Source organism: Tenrec ecaudatus, chromosome 8 (assembly GCF_050624435.1).
Source record: "Tenrec ecaudatus isolate mTenEca1 chromosome 8, mTenEca1.hap1, whole genome shotgun sequence".
Taxonomy (NCBI): Eukaryota; Metazoa; Chordata; class Mammalia; order Afrosoricida; family Tenrecidae; genus Tenrec; species Tenrec ecaudatus.
The window spans coordinates 144,281,298-144,298,835 of record NC_134537.1 but is presented as its reverse complement, the minus strand read 5'-3'; the positions used below and the strand labels follow the sequence as shown (position 1 = coordinate 144,298,835).

Here is a 17,538-nt window from a genome sequence, read left to right as displayed (position 1 = left end):
ATGCTGTAGTCTTCCAACAGCTAAAGTCTAAAAACATGAGAGAAAATTGCTGGGAAAAAAGAAACTTCTTACTTTGGACTGGGCACACGGCCGCATGTAATTTTACTAAAGAAATGAACAACTTCCACAGGGGCCCTGGTGGCAGAGTGGGTTAGATATCGGACTGCTGACAGCAAGAAATGAACAACTTCCAACGTGATTCAGTATCTCTTTGGGATTGGGATTTTAAAGTCTACTTTTAAATCAAGCGATGCTGCATGATGTTTTCTGGAAGACCGGCATAAATGTTAGCGTCACGATTGCAGTATCCCACATCCTATAGGGTAGGCGTCGATCAGTAAACTGACCCAGGCGCCATCACTGCGACATAGACTGACAGTCGGGGACACGGACAGAGACACAAAGAGTTACCCAAGAGGAATGCTCCTTCATCTGGTGTTGGTTGCTGTGAGGGCCACTGGCATGGCCGCGCCAAAAGCAGTTTTGGCAGAGCTGGTAGTTGTGGCACTGCTGGCATCGGTACCGGAAGCCCATCATGCTCTCACACCGGCAATAGGAACACTCCACAGGATGGAAGACTGGCAGACGCGAGGGGGCCGAGAAAGAAAATCCAGAGAATCCAGTCAGTACAAAGAAAATCCAGATCTCATGTAAAAGGCAAGGGCAACAGCAACATTGGAACCAGACTCTCAACTGCCTGCTAACTAGGCAAAGCCACCAGCCTCCTAGAACCACAAAAGACATTAATACAAGAGACAAAACAGAACCTTTGTACTTAGAGTACTATCTTCTAATCTATCTTTGGAAACAACGGACTTCTTCCTTGATGAAACTCGTGTTTCTCAAAGTTCCGATAAGCACAGAAGGAAGGAGGAGAGAGAAGCCTTCACTCCAAAACTGCCTTTCCAGACAATTGTTGGTTTTAGGGGGGGTTATTTTAAATGTGTGTGTGTGTGTGTGTATTTGTTTTTGAGAGCCAGGGCTGAAGGTGATGTGTTTCTGTTGCCTCGCAAATAGTATTTTGCAAAGCACATTGGGTTGGCGCCTGAAAATGTTGCTGAATTAAATATTACGACATATCTGGACATAAATGGTAATTGGTTAAATAAATAAGGTCAAATATATTTAAGTATTCGTCTTCAGTCACAGCTCTACCTAAGTAATACCATGAAGAAATGTAACGTACCCTAGACCAAAGAAGGGAGAGTGATTTGGAGCAAGGGAGCTGGGGCCCTGCACTCTTTTCCACCTAACAATACATTACCGTCTGGGGAACTACCAGGAAGGCAGTAAGGGGCCACAGAGATCATGGGGACTATTTAGACACTGTAGCTCATTAGGTGGGAAGTGGGAGATGCGACCAGGGACAATTACACAACAGTTTATTCAAGATTTCTAAATCTTAGAAAGAACGTTGGGAAGAAACTAGTTTCCTCTAGCAATCGCCACTGAGCATAAGGAATCGAAGTCACTAGGAAAAGAGGAATATACTTCAAATCTTCTTTTGTACAGGCCTTTCTAGCCCTGTGTACACAAAGCCAATCTGGAGCAATCTCATGATAAGGATAATTATAATCTACTTCCAAAACTTTTAAGGAATCAAAAAGAAAGAGAGAAAAAGAAACAAAAAAGCAAGCATTAGGTGAGGAAAACATTGTAACAAGATCATCGAAGACTAAAAGAAAACTAAAACCAGAAATGACACAGACAAAGAACATGTTTCCCCAGGAAACTAGAGTCACTCGTTCTCTTTGGTAGAGTGACTAGAGACACACCAGAGCCTAAAAAGAAGTAAGGTTGTATAAAAACCCCTTTAACATAATCAGACAACCTAAAAGGCAGTAAACTGGTGGCAGCAGCAGAGAAAAGCAAACAGCTAGAAGAGAAGAGTGACAGCCCACTGTGCTCCATTTCTCACTTGCAATGTTCTTGGAAGTGGGTCACCAGGCCTTTCTCCAGACACACCATGGGTGGACTTCAACCTCCAATCTTTTGGTGAGTAGCCAGGCGCTTCACGCCACAAGTCAGACTAACTCAATCCAACTGGGTTTTTGGTTTTAAGAGATAACTACCATTTCAATTCACCACAAACAAATGTTTAAGTCAAATCACTAGGAAGAATACAAGAACCGATTCAAGGTAAAATTATAAATGGGGAGGAAAATGAAAATATGTGAAACCCACTACTAAATTATAGCTTAGCTATTTTCCTTTAAAGTATCCAAAAATACATTCCAGTTTTAGTGGCTGATAGTGAATACCCTATATACTCGTGTATAAGACAAGTTTTTCAGCACATTTTTATGCAGTTTTTGTGGTAAAATTAGGTGCCTAGGCTGATATTCGGGTCGACTTATACTCGAGTATATATGGTATATCCAATTTTTTTAACTAAGATTTTTGGCCATTTTAAAGAAAGAGGTCATGACTAAATTAAGTAGGCTCAAGCAGAAAACAGAGCGGTAGACTGCTAACTGCAAGGTTGGCAGTTCAAACCCAATAGGTACTTCTCTGGAGAGAGATGAGGCTACCTGCTCCTGTAAAGATTTACAGCCTTAGAAATATAGGGTAGCTATGAGTTGGAACTGGCTCCTTGGCAGTGGGTGAGAAGCAGAAAGCAACCACCAGGAATCTAGAGTTTAGCCTAGAGCCTAGAATTTGCACCACAAAGTTTTAAGACCCAACATTGCTACTAATTAGCATCCTGTCTAAATAACAAATACCATCCCCAATTTTTTTTGGGGGGGGCTATGTTGTCCTCTTTTGGCTATAAGCCACAGAATCACAACGGAGTGCTAGCCAAAGTCCACTATGCTTGCCAATGAGAATCGCTACGGGCTTTGCAGATCACCCATTTACACAGCTCTTAGGATGTAAGGAGTTGACAACATAACAATCTATAAGTTATCAAGGGCTCATGAGGAAGGGGGGAGCGGGGAGGAAGGGGAAAAAAAAGAGGAGCTGATGCAAGGGGTTTAAGTGGAGAGCACATGCTTTGAAAATGATTAGGGCAAAGAATGTACAGATGTGCTTTATACAACTGATGTCTGTATATGTGTGGATTGTGATAAAGAGTTGTATGAGCCCCTAATAAAATGTTTTTAAAAAAAAATATAAGGAGTTGAATTGTAAGAATTCTGCTTACCATTCTCAACATGGGCAAGCCTGTGCATGAGAGACAGCCAGACAAGGCACTGGGGAGGAGGATCAGCCATCATTGTGTCTAAAAACATGTTCAGCATTATCTTTTTCTGTAAAGAAAAGGGGTGGGGGTAGAACATTTCTATATTATTCAAATAGCTCCAAAGATTCTGTTAACCTAGGATTCTCCCAACTAGGCTTTAATAAACCATGTGCTGAAGTAATATAGCAAAATAATCTTTTACATTACTACAGACATGACGACACATGACATGCTATACGCAAATGTACCGCCACATTCATCATTTTATTTGAGCCTGAAAGCAGTGGTCCAAGGCCTTCATCCTACAGATGAATTAAGAGGGGAACAGGGCACTCAAATGAACTGTAAAGATTCTACCCAAATTAGATGCAAGGGCAAGACTCAGCTGTCTTTCAAAGGGCTCTTTGTGCTTCCCAGTGGCAGAGACAGGCTCCATCGGTGATCATCAAGCTGAATCAGGGAGAGCAGGAACATAGCCTGGTTTCTAGCACCAGAACAGGACTGGACACACAACCGGTACTTTAATAATTCTTGAAAAAGAAAAGTCAGGCGCACTCTTAGGCATCATTTGACAGCCCCCTTCTTAGAGTGTGGAGACAGAAGGCCAGAATAGTGAAGCAATTTGACTAAGTCACAAAGAAGGTGGTAAGAGGGAGGAGATTCGAACCTAAGTATCCAGATCCATTAATCCATCTCCCTCGCTAGACTGCGTTTTTCTTGAGCATGTGTGTCCCTATCCCTCTCTCCAGGGGCCCATATGGCACAGCAGGCTACAGGGGGCGTCTGCAAAACACAGGTGAGCAGCTTGGACCCGCGGCCACACCACAGCAGGAAGATGACACTTCCTAGTCTTGAAAGATGTGAACCCTCGGAAAGGCACGGGGGCAGTTCTACTCTGTCTTCTAGGGTCGCGATGAGTCGGAACTGACTCACTAGCAGTGAGTTAGAGTAAGTCTGACTCTTCGTGAACCATGAACACAACCCTCTGTCTAAGGGGATGTAGAGAATCAGAAAACCATATGACACATGGATGAAGTGCTAATAAAACTGTTAAAAATATCTAGAAGATAAATCTCTAAGTTCTATGTTACCTAGAACAAATTCTCAACAATATTTTCAACCCCCCAAAAAAGCCACAAATCCACTGCCACAAAGTAGACTCAGACTCATAGCAACCCCACAGAACAGGTTAGAGCTGCCCCCCCCGTGGATTTCTGAGACTGTAATTTTTAAGAAATCATTTAATTGGGTGGTGTACAGCTCTTATCACCATACATACATTGTGTCAAACACATTTGCACATATGTTGCCATCATCATTTTCAAAACACTTTCTACTTGAGCTCTTGGTGGTTCATTTCTCCCCTCCCCAACCCTCCATCCTTCAAGAACTCTTGATCAGTTAAAACAGATTTTTTTCATGTCTTTCCCTGACCTATGTCTCCCTTCACCCACTTTTCTGTTGTCCATCCCCCGGGAGATCATTGTGAGAGCTGTAATTCTTCAGGGGATAGAAAGGCTCTTCTCTCTCCCAAGGTGCAGCTGGTACTTTCAAAGTGCTGACCTGGAGCTTAGCAGCCCAACATGTAACCACGATTCCAAGGCAAGCTCTCCAGCTCCAAAGGGAAAGCCGTGTGATACAATCAGATATAGTGACAGTTCTCTAAGTGCAGCCTGGACATCTAGACCTCCACCTCTACCTTTATGACAAAAGACAGGCAGAGAGAAAGGGCTACACATATCAGACGCAGAGCCATCAACTCTGTCTTTCTGCTCATGGCCCGGCCTTTCAAAGGAAAAGATGGAACTGGGTGTGGCCCTCAGACTGTGGATGGGAAGACATTAGAATCTTTAAAAGGAGAAAATGTTAAGTAGTGACCACAAAATGGGGGTAAAGCACAGGCAGAGCAGACTACTAAAAACCTGGGAACGAGGAAGCGAATGGAGGTCTTGGACTATGAGCTGGAGAGGGTGTGGGGCGTGGGAGGGCGGTAAGATCTAGGCAAAAGGTTTAACTGAGGCTAGCACTGCTTTTCAAGGGCTCTCTAGATACTGCTAGGCACCGAAGATGAGGTCAGAGAAATGCCTACTCAAACAGGCCAAATAAAGACTATCCCAAATGCTTCCCAAGTCAGGTATTCAAGTGACTAGTGTGTCTGAGACCACAGAGAATCCGAGAGGAAGGAGTGAACAAAATCGGAAAGTCACTGAACAGTTGGATCGAAATCCAGACATGGAAAATGCCTCTTACTACGGACATGTAAATAACTACCACCAGCAAAATGGAAACTTGATTTAAGACAACTGAGAAAGAAGAGGTCGGTGAGGCTTTTTCTTTGGTGAGTTATTGAAACATGCTCAATTAAAACTAAATTATATCTTAAAAATTTTTTATTATGTACAATGTCTACATCTTTTCAAAATTGTTATATTTTACAAACCCACTTTTTAACTGGCACCCAACAATAAATACAAAAAATAATTTTTATAAATTCATTTATGATGCTAGTACACTACTACTTTCTCTAAAGTTTTGGTTTCCTATCAGGAGGTTTTGAAAGATGAAAAGGAACTAATACATTTATATACATTTTTTATATATCACAAAAGTCTCTTAAATATACCCAGAATCAACTACAAAAAATTTCTCTAGGTCAGTGATTCTCAACCTGTGGGTCGCTTGGGGATCAAATGACCCTTTCACAGGAGTCGCCTGATTCATCACAGTAGCAAAATTACAGTTATGAAGTAGCAACGAAAATAATTTTATGGTTGGGGGGTCCCCACCACATGAACCGTATGAAAGGGTTGCGGCGTGAGGAAGGCTGAGAACCACTGCTCTAGGTCATGCTATTAAGTCCCCACAAAGTATGAGAACGAAAACCAGAAGAGCTGGGTCCCTGTGCTTGGTCTCCCACAAACCAAGTCATTTTTTAATAATCACTTTCATTGGGATATAACCCAAATATCATACAATTCAATAGCTGACTTATCTCAAGAAGAGTTGGACAATCATGACCTCAATCAAACCATGTAATTTCTGTGTAAATCGCTGAACACTGTTGGCTTTCCGTCAAGGGCTAGAGCAGTATTCTCCAAGGGTGGTCCGGGAACTTCTTGGGCAGAGGGAGTCCCTATAACATGCTTAGGTTGTCGATGAGGTCAAAACGATTTTTTATAATAACACCAAGATAATGTCTTTTCACTCTCCTCCTGCATGCGTGTCCTGGGGATTTTCCAGAGGCTATGCAGCATATCCACATTATCTGTAAAGGCTGCTATGACACCTCCCTTTTCTACCAGTCTGTGGGAGGTGAGATTTTCTCCCTAGGCTTTAACCAAAAGGATGGCTCACAACAGGTTGGAGGTATGGAAACTGAGCTATCGCCTATCCTCTACTCACAGCGACCCTACAGGACAGGGCAGAACTGCCCCTGTGGGTTTCTGCGACTTTAACTGCTTACAGAAACAGAAAGTCTTATCTTTCTCCAGCGCAGTGGCTGGTGGTTGTGAACTGCTGACCTTGTGATTAGCAGCTCAATGCATAAGCACCACACCCAGTGGTAGGAGTCAAATAATTTAACGAGTTGGCTGCCCTTAATGACTGTTTTAAGTGTGAAAAAGCAATATACTGAAAGGTGGTTTGTTATTTCATACAGTTAATACTTAAATAAGAACAGTAAACAAAGTACACAAAACTTTGAGTTTTAAAATAGTAATGAAAAATATTAACTGATACTGGACAAAAATAAAAGCGTTAAGATATTTCCATATTCGCTCTGGATTGGCGTCCTCACTTGCAATAGTCTTTGCTTTGACTGAGCATCATCAGCTATGTGGCTCTCTTTAACCCTCTTTGCACTGTAGGAGTAGGATCCCATGCCTTTAGAGGAAGGTCAATCAGACAACAGTCCTGGTGCTCCGTAGGTTACAAACAGACGACTTCTCTTCTCTGAACATATTTTGTTTAAGAAAGGCTTCTACAATTTTGCAGCAATACTTTTTGACTTCCCCTCACATATGCTCACACATAGTGGACTTCTCACTGTTATTTTTACATGAGTTCATATATTTTTTAACTCCTCGGAGGAGCCCTGGGGGGGGGGGGGGCAGTGGTGAATGAATGTACTTGGTTGCTAACCAAAAGCCCAATAGCTCAAACCTACCAGCTGCTCGGCAGGAGACAGAGGAGCACCTGCTTCCATAAAGGAAGCCCTATGGGGCACTTCCACTTTGCTAGGAGTCGGAACAGATGCAGTGGGCGTGGTTTCAATGAGGGAATATTAATAGACATGACCCTCATAAACCCTCTTTGGAGTCTTGCATAACTTAAGAATGTGAAGAGGTGCTGTCAGCAAAAGCTTCAGAACTGCTGGGAGAGAATTCCTACCTCTAAAATTCCAGGGCACAGGAAATAAATGGGTAAAGGGGAGGTTGGTGATTTTTGTCTTTTTTTGGTTGTGTTGTGTTTTTGCTCCTGGGTTTGATATTCTTTCCATTTCTCTGTTTTTCATAGCAAAATAATATTTATAATAAAAGCTTTAACATACATGAAACACATCCCCACAATTCTCATTTTTTTCATTTTCATAAATGTCTATATGCACACAATTATGAAAGTCAGGTAGATAAAATGTGAGCTGCTTTTCCACTTTAAGTATTTTATTAAACACTTTATCATGTTGCTACAGGCCTTCTTCTCCAATCATTTTAACAGTGCCTGACCTACCAAGCAAAACCCCATGGTTTATTTACGCCTTCTCTGGGAAACACTGAGGCGGGCTCCATCTGTTTATGAGTTGTGTGTATTCCTTAGAAGTGAGTGTTTCTGTTCTCCGCCTACCTCCTTACCCCAGGACTCTCAACGAGAGGCTGGCAATTATTATCTTAGGGGCCCTCCTCTCACTTCCCTCTGCCCTTTATTCCTTCATCTCTTTTTTAGCAAGCAGGGAAATGATTCCTGAAAAATGAGAAATCAAGTATTGCTAAAATGACACATGAAAACAAAATAATTTAGCAACAAGTTATCAGAGCTTGTCATCTCCAACTCCTTCATTTCCATTAATAACTCCTATTCAAGGAACCCTGGTGGAGCTTTCTGCTAAGCACTGGACTGCAAACCACAAGGTCAGCAGTTCAAAACCCACCAGTCACTCCTCTGGAGAAGGATGAGGCTGTCTGCTCCAGCAAAAATTGACCACCTCAGAAAACTTTATAGGGTTGCTATGAGTCAGAACCAACTCAATGGCAGTGGATTTGCTTTTGCTTTGGGATCCCCCTGCGTGCAAGATACAGACATTTCTTATCCATTGTGCATTCAGTCAAATTGAGCTAACATCTTTAAAACTGTGGTCCAGTGGTTATCAGCACTCAGCTGTTAAGTGGAAGGTCGGTGGTTTTAACCCACCAGCCATTCCTCAGGAGGAAGACAAGGCATCGCTCCCGTAGGAGATTTACAGCCTCGGGAACCCACAGGGTTTCTACAGAGTGGCTCTGAGTCAGAACCCACTTGATGGCAGTTGACGTGAGATGGCAATGTGACAAGATCGCAAATGAACCCCTTTGCCAAATGAAGGACAAGCGCAGGGAAGATGGGGTGTATGTGGATAGGCAAGCTGACGCTATTAACGTTTTTAAGTGGGATGGGGACAGCAGAGATGTAATTTAAGAGGACACTAAAATTCAGATGTGAGTTTGAAAGAAAGGAACAGCAAAACTCAAAGCACTATCTCAGCAGGCAGCCCCCGTCTTTCAGCTTCAGGCCACCAAGAGAGGTGACTGGGAGATCAGGGTCCGCCGTTTCTTGGTGAGAAGCTTCTGTTTTACCTGAAGACTAGTCAGCAAGAAAGCACGGAGGTGGGAGGGGGTACCAGAGGCCTAGAAGGGAGGCATGCCAGTATGGCCCACCAGCTCACCTAGGAGGAAGGCCTGAATCTACAGCTCCACACGCCCTGCCCAACAGCTTTCTGCTGCGGCCCTGGGCTCAGGCAGAGAAGTGCCACTGGCCAACATCAGGTCTTGCGCTGAGCTCAGGAATCCTAACAGAGAGGGGAGCCTTTTCGACAGCATGGGCACAATGAGCACTGCTACCTAGCAAACATGTTCTTAGCATAACAAGACCATCTCGAGACCACGTGTCCTTTCTACCTAAGGACTCAAATAGTAAGACACACTCCTTTCAGTGGCCCAAATAGAGCAAAACCTCATTGCTATATTTCTGCAATTTTAGTCCATCTCTATTAATGCCAATGATATGGGCATCGTGATTATGAACCTGATTGTAATAAAATCTATTTATATGCTGCATTTCATTCAATTTATGACACTACCAGTCATAAACTGTACCATTATGGTTTTTTCCCTGACCACCAAGGAAAACCTTCAGTCAATTAAGTTAACTCAATGACTTAATTAACAGTAATCCTTCACAACATGAGAATTGGTCATACCAGACTCATGATTAATTGAATTTTCTTTCATCTACTTAGAGGGCTTTGGCAATTTCTTCTGCCTCCAGTTGCACTGCTTGGAGTGACAGGAAATTATTTTGCCCATATTTCAATAACAAACAATAACTTAGCTTTAACTATTTGTGAGCAACTTTCTTTTTTTCTGGGAGGCCTGGTGGTATACTAGACTATGAGTTGGGCTAACCACAAGGTCAGTAGTTCAAAACCACTAGCTGCTCCGAAAGAGAAAGATGAGGCTTTCTACTTCCGTAAAGAGTTACAGTCTCAGAAACCCACAGGGGCAGTTCTACTCTGCCCTAAAGGGCTGCTATGAGTCAGAATACACTCAGTGGTAGTGAGTTTTGTTTTTGTTTTTCATAAGTCCCTGAAGAGCAACTGATTGTTACTTTATATGACAATGTGGAATTCCTCCAATGAAGAACACTTGTTTCACTAATATTAAATCTGTTCTGTGTTCCTACCTTTCTGTGTAGACTGTAACTTTTGGTTCAATGTCAAACAGTACACTCGGGCTCTGTGCTGTAGCCATCGTGTCAATCCATCTCCCTGGGGCCTTCCTCTTTTTCTGACACCCCTCTACTTTACAAAGAATTATGTCCTTCTCCAGGGACGAGTTTCTCCTGACATGTCCAAAGTGTGTAAGACGGAGTCTCGCCATCCTTGCCTCCAAAGAGCACTCTGGCTGTGCGCCTTGCGGGACAGATTTGTTTGTCCTCTGAGCAGTCCAAGGGACCTTGCCAGCACCACCATTCACAGGGATGGACTCTTCTTCAGTCTTCCATCATTGACGTCCAACTTTCACATGCACACGAGGCAATGAAAACTCCATGGCTTGAGCCAGACACACCTTAGTCTTCAAAGTAACCTCCCTGCTTTTCAACATGCTAGAGGTCTTGTGCAGATCTGCCCAGTGCAATGTTCAATTTGCTCTCGAGTGCTGCTCCCATGAGCACTAATTATGGATCCAAGCAAGAGGAAATCCTTGACAACTTCAACCTTTTTCTCTGTTTATCCTGATGTTACTGATTGGTCTAGTTGTGAGGATTTGGGTCTTCCTTACATGGAGCTGTAACCCATACCGAAGGCTGCAATCCTTGATCTTCATCAGCAAGTGCTTCAAGTCCACCTCACTTCTAGTGAACAATGTTGTGTCATCTGCATGCTATCAGTTGTTAAGAAGCCTCCCTCCAAACCTGATGCTGCATTCTTCTTCATATAATCCAGCAACTCTGATGATTTGCTCGGCATACGCATTAAATTAATGAGAGGATACAACACTGATGCACATCTTTCCTGATTTAAAACCATGCACCATCTCCTAGTTCTGTTCACACAGTTACCTTTTGATCCATGTGCAAATTCCATATGAGTACGCGGAAGAGTTTTGGGATTTCCAATCTTCTCAAGGATATCCATAATTTATGAGCCATACTCTCTAATGCTTTGGCATAGTCAGCAAACCCCAAGTAAACATCTTTCAGGTCTGTGCTTAGTCTGGAAGCTCCGCTGAAACCGGTTCATTTTGGCTGACCCTGCTATCATTTGAAATGCCCGTGACCTATCTTAGGCATTACCGCAATCTACAAGCCACCACTGTAGGACAAACTGACAGATCAGTGGGAGGTCCTTTAATGGAGACTGTACAAATCTATTTACACAGACTACCTATGACACGCATGTGACAGGTTATTCTTGCCAAACTTTATTCAGTGCCTAAGAAACAAAGGCATAACATCCAGAAAATACCTCTCTCCAAGAGAAAAGTCTGACATATAACTAGAAAGCACACGTCAGTCAAGGTGCAATCAGAGGACATCGCATGCATGCAATGATAGTCTTGCTGGTTTGGAAATCCATCAGTTATCATGTGATCACATTATATTATTCCTCCTTCTCATTTCTTCTGCATCCAGGGAGAGTGTGGGGCAGTGTAGAGTATGTGTCATCAACGACCGGCATCTCTGTGATACACTGATCCAAAGAATGCATCTCTCTCCTACCCCACCCGCTTCTCCACTACTCCCCCATCTCAACCTCTTCCTTCATCTATTCAAGTTCCCTTTTCCTAGAAATAGGGATCAAATTAAAAATTCCCTGCAGGATGGGTAGAGTTCTTCAAACTAAATTCAGCATGAAGGCTTAGAAAATAAGAATTAAATGGCCATCACCTTTCTAGAGAGAAATATTTCTAAAACTCTTGGGGGGCAGGGTTCAGGAGAACATATATATATTCACTGTTAACTTTGAATAACTTTTAAGCCCCTAACGTCATTTTGTTGGTTGACAAATATGAAACAACATTAAGATATCTGGTGTTTTCATCAAAGTATTGTGTTTGGGGAGCGGTCACTGGCTTGGGTTTTCACAATAATCATAATCACAAATTTCCTACTAGCATTAAATTTTCTATTCCTAAAAAATTTTAAATATACCAAAATAGGGTGCATGGCATAACATGCCTATTGTCTGGCTTCAGCAATTCTTCACACAGGGCTAATTTTGTTTCCAGTATGCCTTCATGAGTTGGGCTCCTTAATGCAAGGTCAGTGGTTCAAAACCACAGGCACTCCTGACGAGAACAGTGACAGTCTGGAAAACCCTGTAACAGTCCTAGCCTGTCCAGGAGGGTGACCATGATTGGCACTGACTTGATGGCAGGGAGTGTGCCTTCACCATCCCTCCAAAGCGCATTGCTGTGAAACAAATTCCAGACCAGCTATCTCTTGGAGTACCTTTTACCCCGGCATTTTATTTATGACAGAAAACGAGCTGTGAGAAGTACTCTTGGGGAAGTCATGTTGTGACCTTATTTTAGGCAGACACCTGGAAGTGGGATTGCTGCGGTCCTGAGTCTGTTTAGGTTTATAAGGAATTGCCACGTTCTCCATCAAAGGGTCTTGCCATTTTTGCTCCCACTGATAATGCGGGAGAGCTGGGGCTGCCCCACTTCTTCACTATTCGGCGCCAAGTCACTAGATTTTAGCTATTCCGGAAGAAGTATTCTGGTGAATTAATTTGTAAATGCTTTTCATTTTTGTTTTGTTCCTAAAACAGGCACATTACAAAAATCTGTCTCTCTTATTTAGGGCTAGTTCGGGTGAGCAGGCAAAAATGTTTTTGTTTTTTTTTTGTAATAGAGAACTAAGACTACCTTAAAATAAACAAATATGCAATTCAATGCATATCATTACAAAACGCATTCTTGCTAAAATATAACACATGCATGTCTGGAAAACGGTGCAATGTGCAAAACTGCAGAATCAAAAATAATGAGACATAGGAGAGAAACAGCACAAGAGCAAACCACTAGCAGCCTTTGCAGCTGTCCAAGCAGAGAATTACCAAAACAATAACAGTGCTAACACGGCAGCATTCAACCTTCACAGGCATTTCCACCAAGGACACTGTCAGATGGTAACTCTCAGCCTTCTCTCTTAGCACATTTTTCCCTTCTTCATAAGAATTCTTGAGGCCATATAACTTCTAAGACAGACCAGTCTCATCCAAACTGAAATCAGATGCAGAGGACAGCTTACTTGATCAATCTTTTTTTTTTTTAACGCGGGAGATAAAATGTTGTCATAACTTCTTTCAACCAGATCCATGCTTTTATCATCCTGACACTGGAAAGGGAAGCCGTTCATGACTCCTTGAAATCGGCTACTTCCTTCACTAAAGGAAGGGTCTTCTGCAGGGTTTTCAGCTCCTTTCTTCAAAGAACCATATCCTGAAGTCCTGGAGGGGTGAAGCTATAGAGAAAGTAACTGGACTAGGGGCTTCTTGGGACTACAGGGGAGTGGGGGAGAGAGGGATGTGGTGGGAAATGAGGAGCTAATAATGAATGTAAGAGGGAAGACGATGTTCTAGACTGATTGTGGTGATGACTGTACAACTCTTACTAATATCACTGAGTGATGGAAGTGTTTGATATGTGAACCATATGTCAATAAAACTCCTCCCCCCCCCCAAACAAGCCTCTCCTCTCTGATTTTAATGTCTTTTCTGTTCTGCCGGGAGATGGAGAGGCCGGGGGATCTGCACATGACACCAGACCATGCCCCGGCCCGGTGGGTGTGCACTCTGCTCCTTCACATGGGAGGAATGCATACCGCAGAGAAGCCGTTTGCACACAAACTACAAACTCACTCCCTTGACCACTTGCTGCATTTTGAAAGCATGTCTTTATCAGTCTCACTTGTTGACCGCTCTCTGTCAGTACTTCCTACAGAAATAGAAAGTACTTCTTCCAAGGCTAGGTTTTGTTAACTTGGTCATGTTCTTAAGGAAACTGAAGTTCCTCTAGACTGAGCTATGCCTCTCTGGCTTCCCCACATTTGGCATAAAACTGAACTCACCGCCGTCGAGTGGATGCTGACTCACAGCAGCCCCATAGGACTCAGCAGAACCGCCCCTGTGGGGTTCCGAGACTGTAACTCTTTACGGGAGTAGAAAGCCCTGTCTTTCTCCGAAGGAATGGTTGGTGGTTTTGAACTGTAGACCTTGCAGCTAGTTAGCAGCCCAATGACACATATTCAAAAGGGTTCTTATAGATGAACACACAGTCTCGTTTACAAGCATCTGAAGCTAGTGAAAAGCAGCACGTGGGTGGTCCGTTCAAAGGCCTCACAGCCATGTTATAAAATAATCTCCAGAATCCTAGGCAGCATCCTTAGAATAAATGCCTAGAAAAATGTAAATACTACTCAACATTTTAAGCATTCTATTCTAATACTGGGGTCTCAAGGAATTCCTCAAATTGCTATCAGATCAAAGTTGACTTTAAGTTTAGCATCTCACTAATGACAATCTCTTTCTAAGTACTATGAGATAGGCTTTACTGAAAGGTCTTTGTATGTCACCTCATTACCATTTGGATACTAATTAACTTTGCAGTAGCATTCCAACACTTGGATGAAGAAAAATCATGATGTTAGTGTATCTGATAGAGCCCCAGGTGTCAGACCACCTGAGAGAGGTGGTGGTCCTGCAGTAGCAGAGGAGCTTGGAATGAAGAACATCAGAGAGCCATTCAGAGTGTCCTCACCACAGTCACCACCTTTAGATCCTCGAAGGCATTGGATTCTCACATCACATAACTGGACCAAGGTATGTTTAAACCAAGCATACCGCCACTGAATTGATTTCAACTCATCAACATTACAGGGCCCAGCAGAGCTGCCATGGGGTTACCAAACGGTCATCTCTGGCAGCTGAGAAAACGGGTCAATTCTCAGTGAGCTGGCGAGCTCAACCATCAACCTGCGGGTGAGTGCTCTAACCACTGTGTCACCAGGGATACGGTTAAACGTCTGCGTAACATTTAAAATGCACTTTCCGAGGGGGGCGGGTGGTGAACTATGGTCTATTAGAATAAATTCAAGCACAGATGCTTTCAATGTGCTAAAAACTGAGGTTGCCACTTACATGGGGTTAAAAGGCTAATAGTGTATGAGGCTACTTTGCGCGAAACACCCAGCTGAAGCCAGGTACAAATTTGAGAAAACTTGCCTCAGAAGTTGCTAAAAATAATGCATTATTATGAATGTTCAGTACTAAAGCTGACTAAACACACTAAGATATTGTTTGAAAGCCAGAATTTGGATAAATATAAATTCTTAACTTTAAATGTAAAAAGGGGTGTTTTCGGTTCTTTTGTGAATCAAGTATCACAAAGTGAAGTCAACTGAGGCAACAAAATTCTTTCAGTGCCCAACCTTCAGCTGGGTTCCTTTTTTCACTTTTACCTTAAATCTTCATCTTCATTTCAGCCTTCAAAAATTGTCACAAAGTTACAAAAGTGGTCCCACTCTCCCTGAACCTATATTCTTCTACCACAAACACTGGAGGCGAGATGGTCCTCAGTCCTTACATTTAAGGAGACTGCATCTCCTAGAAATCAGGGCTTTCTCTTCCCTAATTACTGCACTGCAGCAAAAACAAAATCAATATTCTGTAACAGAAGGCTATTCTCTCGACCAACACCCCATTCACGGCCCTGTGTAACGAGATACGGGCCATGAGCTGCCGTCCTTTCTCACCTCTCCTTGCATTGAGAACACTGCCTTCGGGCCCTGACCTTCGTGAATCACTTAGAGAACAGCCACATCCATCAAACCTGGTGCCCTGGCATCGATTCCAACTCGTGGAGATACGGTGACAGTCGGGCCTGCAGAGCAGGGCTGTGTCTGGTGGGGTTTCTCTTGGCTGCGATCTTTACAGAAGCAGATCACCAGGGCTGTCTTCCCAGGTGCTTTTGGGTGGCTGGGAACTGCCAATCTTTCGGGTAGTGGTTGAGGGCAATCTTTCAGGTAGTGGTTGAAGCATTGAGGCCAGTTAGGTTGTAGCCATCCTTCCTTTAAGGTTCTTGGCTCTGCGTTTGGACAGGAGCACCACAGAAGTGATACCGTGTTCTTCCAGAGCCGTCACACCAGGAGGGCCATGAACTCAGTATATCTCGTTACTGGTCACGATCTGTACCCTCACGTGCTATCTGGCAGGACCCTCCACTGTCAAGTTACTATGCTTCCTCTGTAATTTACCAGTATCTCACAGGGAGATACTTTCAGGCTCCATCAATATCGGATTTCTTACTTCTCTTTTGCCTTTTGATTTTACACCATTTTGTGCATTAAAAAAAAATAATTCCTGGCTTTCCAGAATGTTCTAGGTGAGTTTAGAAATGAGCTCCATTTAGCCAACTTCTGCCTGGACATACAGGGAGGCCCCCTCTAGCGTCCACTCTGCTCCCAACTCTCCTGGGCACAGTCGCAGGAACACACTCAGGCCAACCTGAGGTCAAGACCACGATAAACAACAGGAAACCAAACCCGCTCTCGTTCACGTGGAAACAGTAGTGCACCATGCAGGGGTGCCCTGTTGGCAATTGAGCACGGTATGCATTCTTTGTCTTCAGTGCTCAGGAAATAACAATAAAGATATCATGATTAAAAAAATCCCTGCATTTCACAGTTTTAAAACCTCACTCAGGAAAGTGATATACTGCCTAGGAGCAATAAGATAAGTCCTACATCTTCAGCACTTTTCTTTAAATTTTCAGGAATGTAAGATATTTCACATCTCATCATTATTTTCCGTTGTCCCATCCCCCAACTTGACACCTTTGGCTCCTCCCCAACTCCAGCCTCTATTCCCAGACTGGGAGCCTGGTGGTGAAATCGAGTAAAGGGTTGTAAAGGGTCGAGGGGGGAGCGAGCGCTCTCCCAGTGCGACAGTCAGGAACGCTGGCCTTACCTGCTGTGGGAAACAGGTGCGGACGGAGTGCTCAGTGTACCCAAAAGATGGCCCTTCAAAGACAGCTGTGGGGAGCTTCAGAGCTTCCTTCAGAAACTGGTCAAACTTGCTAAGTATCATTAAGCCATTAGAATCTGACATCTGGGAGAAAACATCTATGAGAACAAAACCAGAAAGTCAGACAACACAGAAATACCAGTTTCTTGGTGTCTGTTTAAATTAACAGCTCTATGTCATTTGTTATACCAGTTTCAAAATATCATAAAGGTACTAGGATTTTCAGGTACTATTAGAACTGGTCTCATTATTAACATTGCTGTTTATCTGTCCAGTCCATTGGTCCTATCTTCTCATCCAGTTGGGAAGAAAAGGACAAACAATCAGGAGCCCAAAACAACTTGACAGAGAAGTTGAGACCTAACCATTTCCAAACCACTGAGCTTCCTGACAAAGAGATTAGTGAGTTGAATATGCACAGAAGAAAAACACACATGACAGTCACTCTTCTGACACGTGACTTCCTTACCACCCTACTTAAACGTCAAACCACACCCCCATTCACGTGCATTTGCTAATGCATTCTTTATGAGTGAATAACTGCTTTCATTTTTCATTTTACTTATGTATATCTGAC

General features: G+C 43.1%; 1 protein-coding gene across 7 annotated transcripts in view; it reads right to left on the bottom strand.

The window, feature by feature from the left end:
- DTNB (dystrobrevin beta) overlaps positions 1–17,538 on the bottom strand; it is a 313,250-nt gene that overhangs the window by 212,053 nt on the left and 83,659 nt on the right. For all 7 annotated transcript variants that reach the window (XM_075557010.1, XM_075557012.1, XM_075557015.1 and 4 more), the window contains exons 6-8: positions 16,905–17,059; positions 3,146–3,251; positions 412–578 (exon numbers count right to left, since the gene is read on the bottom strand). In XM_075557010.1, coding sequence (XP_075413125.1) covers positions 412–578; positions 3,146–3,251; positions 16,905–17,059 — 428 coding nt within the window. The remainder of the gene's footprint in view (positions 1–411; positions 579–3,145; positions 3,252–16,904; positions 17,060–17,538) is intronic.